Genomic DNA, 24,270 nt, shown 5'->3' with positions numbered 1-24,270 from the left:
CTCCACATGTGGTGCGATCCTCATTGGAAGACAGATAGTCAGGATTCTGTATTTTTCGTGAGGGGTAGTATCAGGAAATACTGCCTCTATTTGAGTGATTTTTTGAGCTAACCAGAATGGAATTTGTTCCCGTTTTGCGGGTATTTTACCAAGACATGATTGTATATTCTGTGGTGTAATTTCATTTGTGTTCCCCTGTTGAGGGGTGTTTTGTGGAATTTTAATTGCAGCTTGGACTGTTGAAGTCCGCATGACATATTGGACCAATTGTCTATGTATTTTAATTAGTTGTTTTAGCTGAACTAAAAGTTCTCCGCATGACATTTTTTCAATGTCGGGATGTGGTGTGTAGCTGGCTAGAACCGGCCATGTGGCTTCTGGTCTACCTAGTGGACCGAGACTGGTAATGTGATTTTGATGTTTTAGGGCGCCATTAAACCAGAGCAGCTGCTCTTGGTATGTTAGTGGAATTTCAACTTCCTCGAAAGGAGAGTATTCCTCTATTTTGTAGTAGTGGAACTCGCGTGTCACAGCATGTGCTGCTGGAAAAGTTATCCAGGAATAGAATACCTCTGTCTGCTGATATTCATGGGCCTCTACCACCAATACTACTGTACCACCTCTTGATGATACTCCATTTCTAGAAGTTTTATAGTTATGGTTTTTCTTATATTGACCGGGATGATTATAGCATTCTAGTCGTCTTCATTAAACCCTGTAACGTCTGCACCCGGTTGATTCGCATCTACTACAGCTCCACCGGTTTCGTTGTTGTCGCCGTTAGTTGACATTGTTTAATGAAAGATGGCAGAGCGCGTTTAAAGTAAACAAAGATTAGGTGCACAATATTTTGGAACACTGTATCCTTTAACATTGACTAAACCAAAAACTAATACATAGGAATCTCTTCCTACTAAGTTTCGGCGGATATTAACCTTTCACCCACTCCAGACGTCAATTGGGAGTTTTTACAGGAAAAGGGGTCTGTGTGAAAAGCACGACTGAGTTACTCTAGTATCTTACGTTAGATTATCGCCTTACCAAACGTTGGGCGCCATGTCGCGTAGTTTCTATATTCCCAATAGGCTCTGCGCATTGGAATAACATAAACGGTAGTTTAGACGTAGGACTGAGGTCGACTAGGTCTCTACTGAATATGTTAGACTTAATTAAGTATGCCAGCTAGCTCAGAGGTCACTAGAAACTTTCTCGAATGAACAGGAAGGAGTTAACTTTCCTGATTAGACAAGAAGGGATTAGTTTCGGACAACCGCATAAACATGACAACTTTGCTCCCTCCAGAATATGGAGTATATCTCCAGAGTCGTGTGAAAACAATAGATAGCTATTTCACTCAGTCAATCGTGCATGCTTAGCTTCACTAGAGTGCAGAGAAATAGAGAGACGGGCGTTTTCAATAAAAGTGGTTATTTATTGAGCAGTCTTCTTTCTCATGCAAGAGAAGTGAATTGCCACAATTGCAATACTTATCATAAAGTAAAGTGTGTACAGTAAAAGGAGTATTATGAAATAATACTGTAAAAGCATTTATATGGTTGTTTCTGATGCCACATGATACTTAAAATGGATAAAATATATACAATTACATACAATGATAAAAGTTGACTAAACGTACTCGACTGGTGCTTCTAAAATACGCCTACCCCTGTGTACCTAACCTAAAGCTAGTACGTGGGAAGGAGTAAGTTAGCTGCAGTTTAAGTTAAGTTAGTTTTGCCAAGAATCTGAATCAAGAATTCTCTAAGGATCTAATCAGCTCCGTACCTTGGTTTTAGAATGAAGGTGGTCTTGTATCTCGTTCTCAGGACTCTATCTCTCAGCAACCCGCGAGGGTGACTGGAAACACTGGAGCTGGATTTCTCGGCAGGAGAAAAGACAGCGTCTCTCTCAGTGCGTCAAATGGGAGGGTCGGCTTCCTTTGGCACTCGCATTAGCTGGGCTTACAGTAAGTAGATAGCCGCTCTGCTCCAAACCACCTTGTGTTGCTTAAGGCAAATGCTGGTATATTTATACCCGGAAGGTGCCGTGTTTGACGTAAGGTTGGACATAAGACGTCACTAAGAACTGTCACTAAGAACTGGCAGTTATTTCAGGACTCTCAGGAGTTCTAGGACAAATCAAAACAAAAGCAGGGGGAATTGCCAGGCTGCTGGAGGTTTGGTTTGTTTAAAAGAACACGTTGTACTTTCTAGGAGTCTAGGGAAGTAGCCTTGCCGTATTTGAACTGCATTGGCTATGACTAAATATGGATATGATTCTTATGCCTTTATAAGGATATGATTTGTTATAACCACACAAGGGCATAAATCGGGAATATTTAATTAGGGTCCTAGATACGTTCACAACAACCTCATAGTACACGGTCATTCCACGTCCAAATTAGGCCCCGCCAGGGTGGCAGCGGCAAGAGCTTCCCGTTGTCCCTGCTCTATGGCTCGCTGGTTCGGTTTCCGGAATCTGCGCCTTCTCCGGGGTTTCTGCCATCCTGATGGTGAAGTCCCAGGCTCCGAGTCGCGTTTCCCCTGTCCGTCTTCCTGGGGCACCGCTAGAACCAGCAGCTGACAAGCCTCAGTAAGCGAGCGCATCTGGTGTAGCCAGTCCTTGAAGCGAAAGATAAGCCGAAATGGATGTCCCCATGAGTATGTGATGCTCTGTTGTCAGAGGTGCTCCGTGACCGGGCGGAACTGCCTTCAGTGTTGCAGAGTAATTAGAGCAAGGTCTTGGTAGGAGATAGGGTGCATGCTTTGTGCCTTAGCCAATATTGCTTCCTTTGTTTTAAAGTCTTGCAGGCAGACCAAAATGTCCGCTGGAGGAGCGTTGGATGCACGAGGCGGGCCAACCCTATGTGCTCTGTCCAGGATAATGGGGAATCCGCCGGGGCACCCAGGATGTGTCTGAACAAGCCCTCCGTGAAGGCGAAGAGATCCCTGGTCTCGTCCAAAGCTTTCACCCCCCAGATCCTGATGCTATGTCTTCGAGACCTGTTTTCCAGATCCTCCAGATGAACCTGCATATCAAGATGCTGATCTTGTAGAGGTATCACTTCCTGCTGCAAAGCATTCAGCTCCGTCGTCACCACATCGCTCCTTCCCTCAAGAGTGGCCACCCGCTCACCCACGCTGTCCACATCTCTGCGAATTTCCAGCATTTCAGCAGTCAGTTCTGTTTTGACTGATTGTACGTCGGACCGGAGAGTATTGAAAAGTGACTCCATAAATGACTTTGTGATGGGTACTTCTCCCACCTCGGAACGGGGTTGCGTATTCGCCATCAGAGACGAGGGGTTCGGGGCCCTAGGGGTGGAGGAGGTCTGTTCAAAAAGTTCTTATAGTGACTTCGGCTTCCGCTTCCTGGCCGTGGACATAATCCTCAGGGCGCCAGTGCTATTTCAGGAGCGAGATATTGACTGCTCAAACCTCTCCGCTTCAAAGCGTGCAGCCAGCAGCAGATCCAGTCCAGGCCCAGGGGAGATCCTCTCTCACCACAATCCACAAGTAAGCTCAACGCTCCCACTGTGCAGGCCCGCCGCCTCTCCTGGGGGACTCCCTTGGTGTAGACGATGGCCAGGGAGTGGTCGGGCAGTGCACCTTCCACTCACGTCTCAGCCCCTTCCGCGGACGTTGAACCAGGGGGTCCCCAAGGGCGCTCGATCTTTGCCAGGCTCTCCGGGAGACTCCCCGTAGACCGCCGATACACACGCCTCCAGCCCAAGGTTCCCGACCTATATAGTCATCACAGGCGTGCTCCGCTTCCCCCGGGTCACCTCCACTTCCCCGGCCTCACACGAAGCTGCTGGGCCCCTGGCGCCGCCTCCGCGCTCCTCACCTCTCAGGACTAGGCCTCGCAAGCCGCAGTCCTTGTGTCACTCCCTGCCTGGCCTGCGCTGCGTGTCTTGGTCCGTCCTTTCGCAGGGCAGCGTTCGTGCCCCTGATCTTACCGCCATGGGTTCACTCGCTGTGCCCCTGTTCACGCCCCTGGTTTCGCCATTGGGGCCCACTGGCGTGCCAGGGTCTGGGGTGATGGGCGGCCTGTCCCCGGACCCACCACTGGGGTTCAAATGCTGCTCCAGGGGTTCAGCCGCCCCCGCGTTCGATGCCCCTTTCGCCGCCTCACCTCTGACGTCTGGAGCCGCTGGGCCGTGTCGTCGTCCTCAAGCGCAGTGGGCCTCCCCGCTGGACAAAGACCACTAGTCCAGCTCTGCACCGGTCGCCACGCCAGCTGTGCGAAGTTCCGGGACGCTCACGCCTGCCCCCGGCAGCAGTGGGGGCCAATCCCGGGTCACCGGTCCCGACACCTCCGCAGGCCTGCAGCGCCCCGGTGCTCACGTTGAAGTTAGGCCCCTTAACGTCTGCCCCTGTCTGCGGGGCCTGCTTCGGTTCCCGGCGGTCGGCCGCCTCCGGCGCCAACAGGAGTCAATCGGCGGAGCCCCCGGAGCCGTTAGGGCCAGGGGGGCTCGATGGCATACTCCGCTGCAGTTCCGGATGGTCGGGGGCTCACCAAGAAGCTATGTGCCGCTATATGTGGTGGACGACTGGCGGGAGTTCCGCAAGTTGCTCCCTACCTCGCCGCCATCTTGGCCACGCCCACGCGGGATAATATTTTAAATGAGGTTGATGTTAACGTTGTTAAGAAAATGGTCTACAGGCTTTATGTAAATACTGAGTAGGGTGGGGGGAAAGATTGCTCCTTGGGGGAAGCCTTGGCATCGGCCTCATGGGTTGGAAAAAATATCTGTTGGTGTTAATCTTCAGGACATGCAGGAGGGAGTTTTCTGTGTCAGAGGCCACAGACTGGTCTAGGATGACGAGCAGACAGGAACCGCCTTCATCAAGGATGAGCAGGGTATCATCAGTCATTTTTACAATAGCCATTTCTGTACTGTGACGGGATTTGAAACAGATTGGAGTTCATATAATAGCTTATTTTTTTTACAAGAGTTTGTGCTGTAAAGCAACACAGCTTTCCAGAATCTTAGCAAGAAAGGGAAGATAGTTATAGGATGGAAGTTGTTAGGGTCATCAAATTCTGCTCCCAACCAGCTTGGAGCTAGAGGGTCCTTTGTTTCTTTTAAGGGCAGAGGAGGGGATGGACTTCCACTGTTGCAAGGATGGTTTCGTTTTGGCGAGGCTATCTATCCGACTGAGAAGGTTTAATTCTTTGAAGGAGATCCAGCTAATCATCTAATAATTCTAAGCCTTACTCTGAAAAAAGCCCTACATATGCTCAATGGATTTTATACGCACACAACAATATGACTCCATATGACTAACTTTGTATCCTTAAAGACTTCTTAATCCACTAAAGAACGATGTATGTGAACAACAATAGTCACTTAATGGATAAACAGTCACATTTTGGTACAATTAAAAATCAAATTATCTAACTTAGGATAAATGGAGAAAGTTTCTAGCTCTTTGTGTTTGATAACTTGGTATTCATTCTCACATGGTGTAAGTTGTATTATATTTGGAACACACACAAACTGTACTGCACTAATTTGGAACAGACTTATCACTGTCACGTCAGGCATATATCCCCGCACACAAGATATATAAAGGCAAAAAAGTGTGTACTATATGGTCCTCCTTGATTGCCCTTATTTAACCACTGCATATCAGAAAAATCTAATAACATTTATATTAAATAAAGAGAGTGCTTGCGTCACCTTGACAAAAGCACATAAATATTCCATAACTGATCAAAGTGGACTTGCGAAAATTTCACGACCATCCAAACTTGTAACAATTTCATACTTGCAAAACAATACTAACTTTAATTATAAGCACCTTGTAAATTTTGGAAACGTGGGTACATTTCTCAAAAGCCTACCTAATATTTTAACTGATGTAAAGGGATAATACTGTCAATTTTGGAAATCTGAGTGATGATAGAGCCTTGGTGTATTTGTAATTTTGACAAAGAAACTCACCCTAAAAGAAGTAATTTCACTCCAAAAACCACAAAAAGACACTGCCGCTGAAGTTTAAATCAGCTTTTTTTTGGGCTTTAGTCTCTCAAAAAGTTGGTACTGTGTACTTCTAATACATAGCGGATCTTAATTGCAGCAAACTGTACTCCGTTCTCCCCCTACATTTTGAATATTGTGGTACCATGAATTAAAATTTCATTTTAAAATGAAGGTAAACATTTTTTTTACGTAAAGAATTATCATAATCGGTGAGAGAAAGGCCCCAGACACAAATTATATCAAATGACGGTTGAACAAACATGCCTGTATTGGATGTTTTCGAATACAAACATTTAGTTAGGCAAAAATGAACAGTTTTATTCATTTTATTAGGTCATTTCTATTGATTTTTTCAAACAACACATGACAAATAAAATGCAAGATGTTATAATTTTGGGGAACAAAGGTAAATACAGAAGTACATTTTACTGTGTTCTTAATCTTTTTACCCATTTCTAGCAGTCAATAATCAATGTTGCTATAGGACAAAGTCCACAAAGAACTTTTAAATCATGTTGAATGTAGACCCGGATTTAAAGACTAGAAAAGGATCCAAGATTGCACCAATGATAAATCAAGTTCAAAATCAGTGCTTTAGTACACAGGCTAGGAGCAACAATCTTACAAAATAATAGACTTACCCTGTCCACCGGTTGCAAACTTTGAGCCATCTGGATGGATATCCACAGAAAAAATTGGTTTCCCTGAAAGAAATTAAAAAAAATGATGAGACAAATACAGAATTAAATTCTTCCCACTTCTTTCTAACACAAAATGAGGAACAAAACAACAGTCTTGCATTCTAGATGAAGTGCCCAACTGTTTACAGTAGGGTAGACCAAGGGTAAATCTTCACTTTCTAGAGCCTTTTTCTCAGAAATTGTGATGGGCCCAGAAACAAAGTTTCAATTGAAGAAAAGGTTATATGATATGAACATGAGTGCAGACATTTTATTTTACATTTAGCAGACTTTGTTCAACGTTGTCTGAGAAATATTTCCATGTACGTGCTGACATTGTGCATTCTTTTGCTCACCATGCCCTTGGATTATTACAGATAATTGATAAAACGGTCTGGGCAACAGGAGATAATGATGTTGGTAAAATGGAAATAGATGCCATAGTAATCACAGTTAAACAAGTTGTTCCCTTACCCCGCATTCCTCAATACAAAATATCTCAGGGGGAGAGGAAGGTCTCAAAGATGTTTTCTTCTGATTTAATATATGAGGGGATAATAAAAGAAACAGAAGGCAACCTATGTAATAGTCCTATACTTCCTGTTCTTAATAAAAACACAGAGGGAATCCATGATAGATACAGATTAGTGATTGGTCTTCGAGCCATTAACAAAGTTGTAATACCCCAATATCCTTTTGTTCCCGACATGAATTCTATTTTTACCATGATTCAGTCTTCAGCCAAATATTTTACTGTGCTTTATTTTACAAGAATGCATTTTTTAGTGTGCCCATTGCTAAAGGAAGTCAACACCTTTTCTCATTTTCATTCAAAGGGCGTTCCTTTCAATTCACTCAAATTCCTCAGGGGTATACAGAAAGTCCTAGTATATATAGTCAAGCTTTGAAGAAACAATAAGACCATTTTACCCCCTCAAAAGGCTCTGTATTACTCCAATACAATGATGATTTATTAATTGTCTCAGATACGGAGGAAGGTTGTAAGGAGACAACAGTTAATTTGCTACATCATTTAGCACTCCTAGGACATAAAGTGTTCTTATCTAAAATCCAATATAGTAAACAGGAGGTTGCCTATTTAAGTCACCTCCTGTCAAAGGGTGGTGGAAGACTGCACCTAGAAAGAATTAATTTGGTACAGAAAATAAAACTTCCCCAGACCCAATCTGATGTTCGCACCTTCATAGTTATGACTTCCTTTTGCAGGCAATAGATACCTAACTTCTCTTTAATTGCAAAACTTTTGTTTGCTCTAACATCTAAGAATATTAGTAACCCACTACCTTGGACAGAGGAATGTGAGCATGTTATTCAACAACTAAGGTATTATTTATGCAATACACCTGCTTTGAGTAACCCTTATTATGCTAAGGAATTCAGTTTGTTTATCCATGAGGAAGATGGCTGTGCTTTATCTGTTTCAACACTATCCCATGGGGGAGGAATAGACCTTGTGTCTATTTTTCCTCCACATTGGATCCAGTAGCTAAGGCTTTTGCCAAATTGTTTGCGCTCAGTAGCAACTGCTGCGGTCAGACAATCTGAAATATATGTTCTAGGTCACGATTTGACATTTATGGTACCGCACGCTGTGGATGTGCTACTAAACAAAACTCAGACCCAGCACCTGACCAGTGCCCGCTTAACAAGGTATGAGTTACCAATTTGTGCTCCAAATATCATTCTGAAATGTTGCAATGTTTTGTACAAGACCGCAGTGCTACCCCTCCCCAGTGATTCAGGGGAAGAACATCATGATTGTGTGTTTACCACTGAAGAAGAGACCAACAGATGGGTAGACTTAACTGATACTCCCATATCTGACCCACAGGGAGAGTTGTTTGTGGATGATTATGTTTCAAATTACCAAATGATACAAACACTGCTGCATAGGCCATCACCACTTTGAAAACAGCGGTAGAGTCATGAAAAATGCCGCCATTGTCATCAGAAGTAATTGCCCTTACACGGGTATGTGAATTGATTGTAAATATTTATACTGACAGCCAGTACAGTGCGCCTTTGGCTTTGCCCACTCATTTGGGCGATTATGAAAAAAATTGGTTTTTTGACCTTACCTGGTGCTAAAATACAGCATGGGGAATTAATAGTAAAGTTATTGGATGCCCAGATGCTACCAAGAAAAGTTGTCATTGTTAAGTGCAGTGCCCATAAAAAGGTTATTGATGACATAGGTCAGGGAAATTCTTTTGCAGATGAAACAGCCAAGCAAAAAGTCAGATCTGAATATAGTTTAATGTATGCTACAGAACAAACTGGGTCCCTGGAGTACCAATGTTTAACAATACCTTACAATGTGCTAGAGAGATACAACAGGAAAGTACCATGGAAGAGAAAGAGGCATGTCAGATGTATGGCAGATTAGATGATACTGGTTGTTGGATGGATCTGTCAGAGAAACAAAGATGGATGCTTCCTAATTTTTATGTTAACGCTATTGTTACTATGGCACACAGCCCAAATCACATTAGTGCCAAAGGAGTAGTGGCTACATTAGATCATGTATGGTTCAAGGAACAGATTCCCAGAGTAGCAGAGTCCCATGTCAAAATATGGATGATATACGCTACTTATAACCCAGGAAAGGGTACCCCAGACCCGACCGGCCATTTTATACACCCCGATTTTCCCTTTGAAGTCCTGCAAAGGGATTTCATAGAAATGGAACTAGTGGACAAGCTTAATTAGGTCTTAGTGGTGGTTTGCACCTTTAGTAGGTGGAGGAGAACTTTCCCGAGATTTGGCTTGCCCAGAGTTCTTTCGGCGACAATGGGCCATACTTCATTGGCCAAGTGATGTACCTGGTCTGCAAAGGCTTGCAGATAAGGCAAATGTTTCACGCTGCACACCATCCACAGGCTGCAGGCCTAGTAGAAAGATACAATGGTATCTTGAAAGGAAAACTGGGAAAGGTATGCGTTGAAACAAAATTGAAATGGCCCGACGCCTTACCAATAGCGTTGCTTTTTATTTGCGCCACTGCACACTCACAGATGGGTTTATCTCCCTATGAATTATCATAGGGAGACCTGCAAATGTATAGGGTATACCTAAACCAAAGTAATTCTCAGAAATTGCATATCCCTTGCTGGTTGACTATTGTGAACAATTGGCTAAACATTTGCGTTTGATTCATTCACAAGTGAAGATCAGTCTCCCTCCTCATCTTGAAAGTCCAGGTCGTAGACTGAGACCTGGAGACTGGGTCTTCACCCGCACATTCCAGAGAAAATCCAATCTTGAGCCACCCTGGAAAGGACCGGTACAAGTGTTACTGGCCAATCAAACTGCTGTCAAGTGCATGGGACTCAAACACTGGTTACATGCCACCACGTCAAGAAAGCTCCACTGCCTTTGTCCTATGATCAATGTGTGAAGAAGGGGATTCTTGATTTGGAAAGTGAACAAATTCCACAGCATGTACCTTATAATGATGGGGAGCTGGTTGTAGAAGGCGAAGTAGTGCATCCACACTGCCCAAATTGATACCAATACCTCTATTTGAGCATTCGGATTGGGATTCACCTAGGTATAATTTGAGACCGAGGACTGTCAAAAACAATAGATTTGAATGAAAAAACTATCTATGGGTCAAGAACACCCACGCAGGAACCTGCACATAAGCTTGCCAGTGAGGCTTTGAAGTGAAGGACACTGGGAGCTCTTAATGTTCTTTGGTAAAATAGGTAGGGATTTTTAGGAGGTCTTAGCCATGCTACATTGCTTTTGGCTGTTAGGTGTGTTTGATTGGTTTCTCTTTTTGAGAGAAAAAAATACGAGGCCTGTAGAAACAAGGTTATCTATCCAAGGAAGGGTAAAAAAGAGAAGAAAAAAAGAATAGTCTGAACATACAGACAAATATTAAGAGAAGCATCGAACAATCATCAAGAACAGGTATTTGTACTTCATATACGATAAATACATTATGGGAAAGACTAGGAATATTGAACTGAGACCGCATGGGATGTCATGCTCTGATCTGTGGCAGGATGGGAAGACTCCAGTGTCTGGTATATAATTGTGGACCAAGAAAGTGAAAATTGTTATTATCAAAAAACACAGAACACCACATTAGGAATGCTAGGGTATTTCTGATGGTTAGAAGAAAACCACGCAGTCGCTAAGTCAGTGACATCAGTCACCACACCAATACCAGAGCATCAGTACATAACAATTGCCCCTCATAAGCAAGCACACCGTTTGCAATATGTGAATACATTAATTCAGGTTTTAGATAATGCCCAGCTTGGCAATAGTGCTACAGATTGTTGGATATGTGGCTTCTTGCCATCTTCAGTCAAAAGGAGAGTATCTCTTATTCCCGACTTTTATTCTCCAATAGGTCTTGCATTGCCTGGTGGGAATTAAATTTAGCTTCCTATATCAAAGTTACTAATAAGACTGTACAGAGCTAGTTTAGGGTTCACCTCTATGATCTACGCTGGCCAAATGCTGTTAGCATCTATGGCACCGTAAAGGAGAGGGAGGAATTTAACAACTCCTCTCCACTATTATCCTTTAATGTGAGAAAGCTGTCCATGGTGGCTTGATACCCATACCTGAGCATGCAAGTAGCGCTCCCTTTTGTGTTCAAGGTGAAGGGCCCCTTGCTGTTGGGAATAGTATTTGCTCCAGTACAGTGATATTAAATTGCACTTGTTCCCCATCATTTGTTGCCTAGCAAAACACCTATTTTGGTTGTGGTAATCAGGCTTATGTCTGGCTCTGAATGATGGCAGATGCTATATTGCATTTATTCTCCTTCCCAATTACCTTGCACCCTCTGATTATCACGAGACACATCGGCTTAATAAACGGGAAGTACCGGTTGACCAGACAGATACCAAGCTGCAGCAATTTATTGATGCAATGAAGGGCCTGGTGCCTTTCTGGGGTCCCATGGCCAGTAGTGTACATGTTTGCCAATTGACCAGGGTGGTGGAAGCTTTTAGCAATAAGACTGTGGTGCATTCAATAACATTAATGTAGAAATACAAGCTACTGGTCGTTACCCTTCAAAATCGTATGGTTTTAGACATTCGTTTAGCAGAGATGGGGGGAGTATGCCACTTAATTGGTAGTGAAGGTTGCAAGTATAACCCAGATAACGGTCCTAATGTGAATTTAGCCATTCAGAAACTTCACAAAATTGCTGCTGAAAAACATTAGGATACTGGAGGTTGGACTTGGTCAGGTTGGTCAGAAGTACTACACACATGGGGTTGGAAACTATTAGTGATAGCCTTGGTTATAGGTGGGATTTTTTAAGGGTGCTGTCTTTGTGTGAATTGTATTCCCATGTGCTGCAGAATGCTTCTTTCAGCCTATAAGGCCCCTCCAGTTTCTGTTCCACCACTCAATATGCTATGCAAGAAGAAGAAATACAGAATTTAATTAATATTAGTGTTACTGCCCTCACAGATTAGCTTTCTAACAAAGTCCCATTTGTTTCTTATTTTCCCTGCTGCCAACCCTATAATGGAGAATATCTGAAAATGCAGCACTATCATGATATGAAGGGTCCATCCAAATTATCTACTACTGATACTGTAGGTTAGTGATAGCAGGAAATTATAAAATGTTGAACTTATGTTAAAGGACCATTTGAGGAAAAGGTTATATGATATGAACAGGAGTACAGAATTTTTTTTAACTCTACCTAACTTTGTACAACGTTGTCTGAGAATTTTTTCCATGTACGTGCTGACACTGAATTCTTTTGCTTTCCATGTGCTTGAAAAAGTACTGAATAGTTGCTAGAATAATTACACCTTGTTAATCATTTGTGCTTCTCTGAGATGCAAACAATGGTCCTTAGAGCGAAAGTATAAAAGACAAATGAGATATAGACCTAAGTGGGTACTATATATATTCAATGTCCAGCCGGACAGAGAATTTTTAATATGCAATATATTTGGAATATCAAGTAATACAAGAAAAAAATATATACAACGGGACGCAATCCTGCACCTGATACAGAGGAAAAGGAGCAAACAAACAATAGACAAAACAGGTTTCAGGCAAAATTGGAGCTAAGGTAGCCTGTACTAGTCAAGGAATAAAGCAAGCTAACAAAAATAGTGACCACATTATTTATGCACATTGGACCATAGTAGCACTATTTTGAATTGTCGACGACGTTTCGATCCCAAGCTCATTAAATAGAGGGATCATCATCAGGACTGAACAATTAAAATTGCCTGGTATAGACCACAATGCCTGTTGGGTTGAAAAGGGTAAACAAACAACAGGGAGCCTGTCAAGATTTCAGGTAAGTAACAAGATTTACAACAGGTCAGCAACTGTTTTAAATTGGCAACAGACCGATAAGATGTATTCGAAAAACGGCGTGTGAGAGGAACAAGGAAGTAATGAATGACCGTGCTAAGTAAAGCACATAAATCCTATGTGAAACCCAGTCTCACGTTGTGTTTAAAAACAGGGAAGCGGTGTGCAGTGGCTGGTGACAAAGGCATTCGCTTAAAATTGCAGATGGTGGTACTGATAATGGCTATAGTTAAGACAGAATTTCAAAGAGCACAAAGTTTTGGCACAATAATAGGATTTGCATGCAGTGGTGGAGTTGCTCATTAGGTGCCAGAAGGATCGATCGTAATTCTGCGGGACATGGTGGTGAAGTGCACAACACTAATCATGCCTTAATACAACAATTGCTAACTTGGCATGCAGCGGCGTGGCTCCAACTGAAGCTTGTGAGTTCCTAGGGACGGGTTTCATAATTAATAATGAGCTTACCGCACAATGGGCCTCGTAAGAATGTGTAATGAGGGGTTGAGGAACCCCGCGGAGCGGCTTCAGTAATAGGGAGCGGCGGCTTATGCACACTGTAATAAGGAAATAGGTGCTACATTAGATTGATGAGCTGCCATACCCTTATGTGAAAATGTTGTAAAATTGGCCGTGCGGAGTGCGTACCTTGGATTTGTAGACCACTCGAGGAGTAGAAATTGGTTGAATTAAGCGTCAGCCTTTGGTAGGGAAGGTGCAACCCCTACCTCCTTGATACTGGAGGTATGTCAGCGGTGTTAGGGCGTAGGCAATGCTGAGGGGGGGGGAAGAGAGGGAAGGGAGACCCATGTAGAGCGTTAGGAACCGCAAGTGAGCGAGGATTACCAGCGAGTAAGGTGTGGGGCAGCCGGAGCCGGCGGCGTCTCTTACCTTCAATGCAGAGCGGCAACGGTCTGCCTTCAGTTCCAAGGCACGATGGCAGGAACTGGGAATCTATCGTGTGGTTGAATTTTAAATAGACCACGCGCTGTCGCCATCTTGAGTGAGTGTCGGGATGGAAAGGGTGGAAAGACTTCTATCCGCAGTTGAAGCGGTCCGGGGTTGACTATGCCAGAACGTTAGTTGGGCGCGCGATTACTGGGAAAAGGCTGGAATTGACAGAGTAATTACGGTGATACGTGCCTGGAGTGAAATTACTTTAAAGTGTAGAATAAAGTGACAAAAAGGGAAGTGTAACCAAAGTTGGTCAAAATGTACCTTTTCTACAGAGGCATTTTAAAAAAAATATATATATAAAACGAGGTGAATAAACGGCATTTCGTGGATATATTCTACAGATGTAATACATTTCAAAATGAATTATATACAAGGCATTTTGGCAGCGTGGGAGCAACTTCTAGACAACTATAACCAAGACAGATATAGTTATTTCAGTTATTTGAGCTTCAAAGCAGAGTTGTCCAGTCTTCAGTCCTATTTAGCCCGTTCCTGATGGTATCAAAGAGAATTATCGATTTGAGTTCTTCTCTATTCAATAGCTGGGCCATGTTGCCCCGTCTTTGTGGTAGTTTCAGTACTTTGAGAATTGTCCACTGAATGTCATCTTCATCATGATTAGCCTGTGTGAAGTGTTCTACCAATGGTGCATTCGGTGTTTTGCACCTGATCCTACTTCGGTGCTGGCCAATCAATGTTTTTATTTACTGCGTTGTCTGGCCAATATACAATTTCAAACAGGGACATTTAATCAAATAGATTACATTGCAAGTATTGCAGTTAGAGAAATCTCGAACTGTTTTAAAGATGAAACTCAACGGCGTGGCTTGAGATACCAACTGCAACTGCTAACGTTTACACAAACTCCGACCCCAAAAAAATACCAAAAACTCGCTCAATCGGACCCCACCCATCATCGCACACTCACCACCATCCCTCTCCCCCATCAGGCTCCAGGGAGAAACCTATTCTTCCCGAATAGCAGCCATACCTCCTTCCATATGCACACTGTGCCCTTCGTGTTTCTAGAAAACATCCGCCGTCCTGGGCCTTTCCGTTTAAATGGTCCTATCGTGTTAGTCAATTATCACACACTGGGCGACGCCAGCATATGTTAGGATGTCAAATCAAATCCCCAGAGTCTGAGCGCAATTGAACAATTGGCAAACCCTTCTAACCGGTCTACTGAAAGTGTGTGCGTTTGGGGGTGAGAGATATTACTGCCCCGGACACAGTTGGTCAAGTGTGCTGCCCTTCCAGTGCACGAGAAAAGCACTGGGACCGAGCAGCCGCGGTTCGTAATTTGCATCAGATGCAACATGCTTTTAGTTAGTGGAGTTAGATTGTATCCGTCACCTGACTGCTAACAGTACACTGTGTAATAACGTAACTAAATTGTGCAAATATCCATCATTTATTCTAATTTGTCACTAAATAATAGTTAGAAATTGCTGTAGCACGGCCACAATATTGCCCCACTGCTCCCAGAGTGAATCCTTGCCTGCGTGTGGGAAGACAGCGTCCACTCTGAAGGCGTCCATCTTACTGAGGGGCACTCTTGTTCCCTGCGCAGTCATCCCACTCCTTGCATCCACCATGCACCCCTGTGAGGCCGCTGTTCAGTGGGTTGTGAGCCTCCCAGTCTGCACATGCAGGCATGTGACTGCATGCAGCTCACCCGGCGTGTCCCTTCGACTCTAATAATCGCCACAGGTTAAACTTGAGGCACGAGGTGGAGACATACACGGCTGGAGACATGCACGGCTGCCGCTGGGTGGAAGCGCGCACGTGCCAGATAAACAGGGACAGAGAATAAGCATGTGCCGTCCAGAACTCCGGCGATGTCCACTGCAAGCGCAAATGTGTGTGTGTAGAGCAGGCAGTTCTATGGACGACGTGCTTGATTTAAAGGCCAGGGTAGCACAGCGCATGGTGTGCGCGTAAAGGCCTACAAAATCGTGCCATGTTCCCTTCCAGAAGCCTATGTGCCATCCTCACGCCCACTGGTATGTATGCGCCTTGCTTTGTTCCCTCACTCACAGATAGGCACAGGGCAGAAGTCCTAAAATAAAGAAAAAAAGCTGTTGCCATTGCGCGATTAGATAAAAATTCCACTGATGCAGCCGGAGGATGAAAGGTAACAAAGCAGGGTCTGTGATCTCTGAACCCGAAGCCAGCTTCCATGTACCCCGACTTCAGGAACTTAGAATGGTTCTGACAGAGGGTTCTTAAAAAATGCCTACCAGACCCATTGTGAATTCGACCCACCTTCCACGTCGCAACCTGCTAACACGTTTCAAGAATACCTACATTTGTATGGGAGGCGCTGCTCTCCGATGCGAAGGCAGCTGAGAAAGGATGCTCGGTGCACAAAGCCGACTGATGAACCTTCATTTCAGGCCTCAGTAACTTCCGCTCTGATGCAGCCAGAGGATGAAACGTAACCAAGCAGGATCGGTGATCGCTCAACCCAAAGCCAGCTTCAATGTACCCCGACAACAGGGTCTTAGAATGGTTCTGACACAGAGTTCGTAAAAAATGCCTACCAGACCCATTGTGAATCCGACCCACCTCCCACGTCGCAACCTGCTAACACATTTCAAGAATACCTACATTCGGACAGCCTACAGGAAAGCCGATCTCAGAAACTCCCAGTGGAGGTAACAAGATCAAACGATGTGTCAAAGCGCAGAGAATGGCTTTGAAAACATGGCTTAGCGCAGCATGCTCTAATTATGCCGACGGACATTTCACCACCTGCGCTGCAGCGCTTAAGTCAACGGCACCGCAGTTTTGAGTGGCAAAAAGCGTATGGACGGAGTGGGGAGGGCAGCGGCGGAGTGAGGGCACCCGCTGTAAAGAACACATGCTCGCCATTGCGGAAAGGCAGTCGTTGTTTATTTTTGCATCGCGCTTTCACTTGATGCAAAACACACGGCGCCCTCCTTTTGAGATGGCCCCTCTGAACTGGATCTCAACGGGCATGTTTATATAACACGACTCCTTGAGATAAGAAATTGCTTCACGACAGCCGTAAAGCAGGCAATCCAGTCCAGATGGGCCGTCCCAGAAAGGGAGGCAACAAAGAAGGCTCATTTTCAATGGAAGGCCACAGTTTACCATAAACGATGAAGCCTTCCAATGAAATGAGGGACGGGGCTTCAAGTCCTCTTCTGAAATGTCCTTCATCACAAGAGATCTCGCAGAGCGAGCAGCACGCATGCCCTGCAACGCAGATCTGAGAGACCTAAAAATACAGTGTTGGGTAATATCTTTTAACAAGTGTACCAATATCATGATCATTTATGTGATTCTTTAGAAAAATCCTTGATAATGATGCACACTTCTCCAGTTTTTTAGGTCTCGCCTATTAATCCCGCAAGGGATAATAGACAAGAGTATAGTGGGCAAACCAAGGTCTGAAACCATCGCGGATTTGGGACAGTTCGTGTGATGCACTCGTGTGGAAAGCGCATCCACATCAAAGCCATCAGCTTCCCTCCCACAGGCATCTGTTGCTTCCCCAGCGTGCGCAGTGCGCGCTCGGCCTCACTTCTCCTCCCAACTAATTACTTTCACTTTCACGGCCTCGAGCTTCAGTTCAAAGGGATCCGCTCCCCTGCTCCTTGAGCCTGCTCTAGACAGACATTCCCAGACCAATAAAAATCATTAGCAGACAGAGGCTCGGCCCATTTAGCCCATCAGCACACAGTCTTCTCAGCCAATCAGATATCGTCTTACATGACGCTGCTTCCTGAGTGGATATTTTCCTGAGGGATCTTCCGGCGGTGCTCCTCTGACCTCTGCTCCGCTTTTGTGAAGCTGGCAGGATGATTTGTTTTGTACAGTGATACTCATAGTACAACAGTGGAGGCAGAGTTATGCCCGCGGTTTCTCTTCTTGTCTTCCCACCTTTTCTACCGCTCCATCTCTGCTCAAAGTTCATACCTATTCAGGCTTCACTCCCTCCTGATTTGCCGTTCTCCCACTCTTCCTCCTCCGGACCCTGTGGTCTGCATAGAAAGAGGACCTAGACGTTTCAAGAGGCCAATTGCCTCGCAACGCTAGAGGTCTGAGGTTGCCGGTTTACATTGTGCTGTTTTACATCTTGGAGCTCAACGGCCTCGCAGCGCTAAAGGTTCTGTGGTTGCTGGTTTACATTGTCCAAGTTTAAATCCAGGGCTCAGCGGCCTTGGAGCACTAGAGGCTGTGGTTCCTGGTTTACATTGCCCAGGTTAAATCCAGGGGCTCAGCGGCCTCGCAGCACTAGAAGCTGTGGTTGCTTGTTTACATTGCACTTTTTTATATCATAGGGCTCAAATGCCTGGCAGCGCTAGGTGTCTGTGGCTTCCGGTTTACATTGCTCAGTTTTAAATCCTGGAGCTCAGCGGCTTCACGGCACTAGAGGTCTGTGGTTGCTGGTTTACATTGTGCGGTTTTACCTCGTGGAGCTCAACGGCCTCAAGGAACTAGACGCTGTGGTTGTTCGTTTACATTGTGCAGTTTTAAATCCTGGAGCTCAGCGGCCTCGCAGCGCTAGAGGTCTATGGTTGCTGGTTTACAATGTGCGGTTTTAAATCCGGATTTAATCCTGCTCCTGCCTCCTTCCCACAGACACTCGCGTTGAAAAAGTTCAGGTTTGTTGGAATCTATTGAGCTGCACAGCAGTCTTTGCAGACTTCCAGCCCCACACTTAAAGCATATTAAACATGACCCTGCACGGCTGCTGTGTGTAGTATTGAAACCAAGCCGGCTAATACCAATACTAAACGTAAGCGCCCGACCGAGCACCCAAAAACCGCACAGGTCTGTTTAGACACGTTTACAATACTTCATACACTGCCTAAGGCACAGGTACCTTGGCACAAATGTGCCTCTAGAATGACCATAACTAATTTCATCCAATGTGCTATTCATTTAAAAGTCGTGTCTTTATGTTGGATTCTTGTATTTTGTTTTACTAAATGTATAAGTACGTTGTTACTGTCAATTAGCAATCCTATAGCGCGTAATCTGCCATTGGCAGGGCATCGCAGCGCCATTCGGCAGTCCCCTACCGAACTTTTCCTTCATAGACTAAAGTCGGCTTCGGTTTTGTGATGTCCCTGGCAGCTATCTGCTAAAAGGCGACAATTACCAATAGATAACATAAAAAAATATTTCAATCTATGATGTGTCAGCTGCAACACCAGAGAATAGAGAAATCTGATTCTGATTCACTCTACAAAGCTGAGCTTCGTCAACTGTAGACGTTTTAAAAAACCAAAAACAACTTCGTCCTATTCATGTCTTTATTATTGTGGTATTTATATGGCGTGGACCTAACTACATAGGCAGCCAAGCGCTTCCAATGGAACAACTTCATGAAATTGACAGTTTTTTGTTTTTTTTTACAAAAAAAAATATTGGATGAGAAATTACCTAACTTGGGTCCCGTGATGCCTGCAAAAATTGAGTTTTAGGGGGGCAAAGGGACATTTGTTGCACACAAAAAAGTTTTCGCAACAAAAAATCTTTCTGTCTGAAAATTTTGGTTGCAGGCTAAGTTTTGTGGAGGTGGTAAACATTACAACTTCCACAAAATGTGCGTATGGATTTATAATTTTGCACACTGCAAATGTTATACTATTCATGCTAATTTCATACATGACAAGTTGTACGTAAAGCGTGTTTGTTTCTTCATGCAACTCGGTGCTTATGGTATATGGTTGGGCAAATATGCATTTATCGCACTAAAAATCAATAACTATAGCGATGAAATTGAGTGCCTGTCACCTGGCACTGCAGGTCATGTTTGTAATTGTGGACACTATTATCATCTTGCGAATGGAGACAAAAGACAACAGCTGAGAGTTGCACACATACACACTCTTTTTTCACCACTATCCCCATCCGTTTTAACCCTACCCCCAATCTTCTTTGACATCTCTCTTCACTCTCCTGTTTCCTTCTTTTCCAATTCTCTGACAACTTTCTCTTTCTCTCCCTCTTAAAGTTTAACTATCCTCCACTCCCCTCCCTCCTCCCCCTTCCCTTCCCCTCCTCCCAGTCCTTCCTGACGAATCCCCTCTTGTCCTGTCCTGTCCATCTCTCTCCCACTGCCCTCCAACCTCTCCTCTCCAAGTCTATCTATTTCCTATACCCCACCCCTCTTGCTCCACACCCTCCGTGCTTGTTGTCCTAGCATCTTCCACTTTAGACTACTTCCGATCTCTGAAGCAATTATTTTTACCCCCAGATGCATTCTGGATGTTGTAGTCAGAGCAGAGAGCCTATCCTCACACCGAGGGGTGAGGAAGGGCCTCCAAACTATTGTATGTGTTTCCGTTTGGAATGCAGTGTATGCTTGTTTGTTTGTTTTTTTCGATGTCTCGTTTTTCTCGCCCTCTGCCTCCTATTTCTCTCATCGTCGTCTTTCGTCCTGTCTCCATATCCCCCTTTCTCTTATTGTTTTCTTCATTTTTTTCTGTAGCGCATGCATTATGGCTTCATTCATGGTCAAATACTTACTGTAACTATTTTGTGTTACTTCACAAAAGTTATTTACAAATGTTTAAGCTATTGCTCTTGTAAATTACAATAACTTTTATTTAAGTATTAATTATTTAAAAAAATTAAAAACCATTGTTATTTGTAATAGCAATACATCTAGGTCACGTAAATACAACACATATTGCATTAGAAATGCTATAGGTGTCACATTTGCGAAAGTTAAAACTATTGGCATTGTAAATGTCAAAGCTATTAATTTAGCTATTTTCAAAACCAACTCAGAAATAAAATAAATTGTCATTTACAATACCAATAGCTCAAAATGTCCTAATGCAAGACCTATTGCATTGCAAATGCTTGTTTAATTTAACACCAGCAGGATGATCTCTTACATTTCTCTCTCACTCACAATAAGCCTCTTTAATTTAAAGCATGGCAAACAGTTCCTGTGCAATTCACACTGAATTAAGTTTATATTGTAGGCCCTTTAGTCTAGTGAATGGGGAATATGATCTACCCAGATAATATAACTTATGGTATATCAAAGTCACCTCCTATTTGTTCGAACTTTTGGTTTTCATCTTCCCTGTAAATCAGAAAATGACTCCCCTCATGTCATATACCCAAAGAGACTCCTGGCTTATGTTTATAAAGATGTATATTAGATCTTGCAATTCTTTCTGAAAGAAACATTAAGTAACCATCTGGTGATCTAACACTGTGGCATAAATTATTGGTCATTAGACATGGGTGATCTAATAAAACAATACAAACAATCTCAAAGTGCACTGCATTAATGTGAGAAACTAACTTATTATGTCGAGAGGCCTGGCTAGCCAGTCCAGATGGCAGATGTATAATCCAGTATCTCTGTTGCAATCCCCACCATCTGCAGACATCCTGAACACCAAGTAGCCTAACCTGGTTCTGTAACAGCCTGCTGCACCTATCCAAGGGCATAGTGAGGGGTTCATATTTTTTACATTTTGGCCATGGCCTGAAAAATATCAAAAAAGAGAACATGACCTTCAGCAAGGCCACACTAAAGATGGCAGGTGGGGCAAGGTGCTCCACACAATACTGAGCACAATTACATGAGGCTGCGCTAGGCCTTTTCTTGTCATGGAGGCATGGGCAGGTGGCAACCACACTCGCCCCTACCCTTGAGGACCCGGGAACGGGCGGAGGTGCCCTGGACACCAACTAAGGAATAGGTACAGCAAGCTCCATATCCACACTGGGGGGAGTGGCAAGACAAGATGGCAGAGTAGACATGTGACTGGAATCTGTGGGTTTCTTACAGGTGTTGCGCTTCCGAGCCTTGAATTGGATGCCATGGAGACCATAGATGGCCCAATTACAAAGGAAGAAATCCTTTCGGCAATCACACATCTAAAGCCTGCAAAAAACCCCGGGTAGTGATGCATTGCCGGTGGAATTTTATCATAAATCAGTGGCAGACCAACTCCTAGGGGTATACAATGAGGCCCTAAATGCCAGTTCTTTGCCAGCCTCCATCAGGGAAGCCCTAGTGGTCATGATACTGAACTCGGAAGAGATCCTTCGCATGCTTCCTCATGCTGACCGATATCGCTTCGAAATATAGATGTAAAAATGCTGAGCGGAGTTCTGGTGGCTCGACTCCTCCCACATCTGCCCCAACTTATATACTCGTCGGTCTGGATTCATCCCTAGGCACAGTACTGCTCATAATTTAAGGCAACTGGCTCATGTGTGGCACGCCCCATAGCTTTTGACAGATGACTTGGCTCTGGCACTGCTAGACATTGAGCAAGCATTTAATTCTGTAAATTGCTCATACCTGTGGCAAGTGCTCCAGAAACTAGAGGCGAGTTCTGGATTTATTTGATAGCTTCATTTACTTTATTCTGCTCCATATGTTAGGGTATGATCTGGGGGGGTGATTTCAGATTCATTTTAATTATACAGGGGCACCCGACAGGAATGTCATTTGTCATCGCTTTTGTTCGCTATAGCCATTGAGCCATTGGCAGAAACCCTGAGCAGCATGATGCAAATGTGGGGCATACCCTTAGAGGCCACCAACCATGTGGTCTCCCTCTATGCAGATGATGCTTTAGAATACCTTCGACAACCGGCTTATTCTGCACATATTTTACTCAAAATTATGCAGATGTTCGGAGAGATCTACGTTTTAGGATTAATTTGGATAAATCTGAGCTATTCCCATTGGGAAGGCTGATGGAGGGGCAGGAAGCGCAGTTGCCTGTGGTCTCTATTTGGGGGTTCGCTTGGCTCCTGTGGCTCTACCAATTTTAGATCTGAACATGGGAAGGGTGATGGAGTGAATATTAATTAGCGATCTTAGCAAGCTGTGAGTGATGACAGACCAGATACAGGGGGGTGAGTGCACATAAGATCAATCGATCAGTCAATCAATCAATCAATCAATCAATAAGGGGCTTGTAGAGCACGGCTACTCACCTGTGAGGGTCTCAAGGCGCAGGGGCGGGGGTCAGCTGGTCCCTCTGGGTGTAGGATCATTCAAAGAGCCAAGTCTTGAGGTCCTTCTTGAATTGGGTCAGCAACGCGGATTGCCTGAGGTGAAGGAGCAGGGAGTTCCAGGTCTTGGTGATGAGGTAGAAGGATCTGCCTCCGGTTCTGGTCTTGTGGATCCCGGGCACAGAAGCTAGGGGGAGTTTGGCGGAACCGAGTTGTCTGGCAGGTACGTGGAATGCGAGGCGGTGGTTCAAGTATGCTGGTCTTTCATCATGGAGAGCTTTGTAGGCATGTGTGAGGAGCTTGACGGTCATTCTCTTATTGACTGGACGCCAATGGAGTTGTCGAAGGTGCTGCGTGATCTGGCTGAGGCAGTGGATTTCGAGGACCAGTTTTGGATGTTCTGTAGCTTCTTGAGCTGTTTCTGGGTGATGCCGGCGTAGAGTGCATTGCCGTAGTTGAGTCTGCTGGTGATGGGTGTGTGTGTGACCGTCTTCTAGATTCTGTGGGGATGCAGCTGAAAGTCTTTCGAAGCATGCAGAGCATGTGGAAGCAGGCTGAGGAAACTGCATTGATTTTGCGGTTCATTGTGAGCGATGAGTCCAGTATGATGCAGAGGTTGCATGCGTGGTCCATCGAGGTGGGAGGGGGTCCCAGTGTGGCTGGCCATCAAGCGTCATTCCAGGCTTACGGGGTGGGTCCCAGGATGAGTACTTCAGTCTTGTTAAGAGTTCAGCTTGAGGCAGCTAGCTTTCATCCAGGTAGTAACGTCCTTCATTCTGGCGGTTTTAGGTTTGTTGGTGAGGGAGAGGATCCGCTGGGTGCCGTCGGAGTAGGAGATGATGTTGAGTCTGTGGCTTCGGACGATGGCTGCAAGGGGGGCCATGTAGACGTTTAAGAGGGTGGGGCCCAGGGAGGAACCCTGGGGCACTCCTCAGCTGATCTCTTTAGTCTCTGAGAGGAACAGAGGTAGTCAGACTTGCTGAGTCCGGCTGGTGAGGAAGGAATGGATCCAGTCCAGTGCCCTGCAGCGAATGCTGACGTCGTGGAGACTTGTGATTAGGGTGCATTGCGAGACTGTGTCAAAGTAGGCCGAGAGATCCAGCAGGATGAGGGCTTCGGATTTGCCCCGGTTTGAGGAGGGAGCGGATGTCATCGATGGCAGCGAGGAGTCGGATTGGGAGGTGTCCAGGACATGGTTTACTTTTAGGAACGCAGAGAGTTGAGCGTGGATGGCCTTCTCGATGATCTTGGCTGGGAAGGGAAGGATGGAGATGGATATGAAGTTCTTGAGGTCCATCGGATCTGAGGGCAGGGGGGTGGTCTCTGCGTGTTTCCAGT

The 24,270-nt window shown here is 44.7% G+C and overlaps 1 protein-coding gene across 2 annotated transcripts in view; it reads right to left on the bottom strand.

The window, feature by feature from the left end:
* The window catches only part of HIRA (histone cell cycle regulator), a 436,977-nt gene that overhangs the window by 373,008 nt on the left and 39,699 nt on the right, over window positions 1-24,270 (bottom strand). For both annotated transcript variants that reach the window (XM_086942648.1, XM_086942649.1), the window contains exon 2: window positions 6,631-6,693. In XM_086942648.1, the coding sequence (XP_086798774.1) occupies window positions 6,631-6,693 (63 nt within the window). The remainder of the gene's footprint in view (window positions 1-6,630; window positions 6,694-24,270) is intronic.

Source organism: Lissotriton vulgaris, chromosome 11 (genome assembly GCF_964263255.1).
Source record: "Lissotriton vulgaris chromosome 11, aLisVul1.2, whole genome shotgun sequence".
In the NCBI taxonomy this organism is placed as follows: Eukaryota; Metazoa; Chordata; class Amphibia; order Caudata; family Salamandridae; genus Lissotriton; species Lissotriton vulgaris.
The sequence above is the reverse complement of the archived record's forward strand: the minus strand, read 5'-3'. Positions and strand labels throughout refer to the sequence as shown.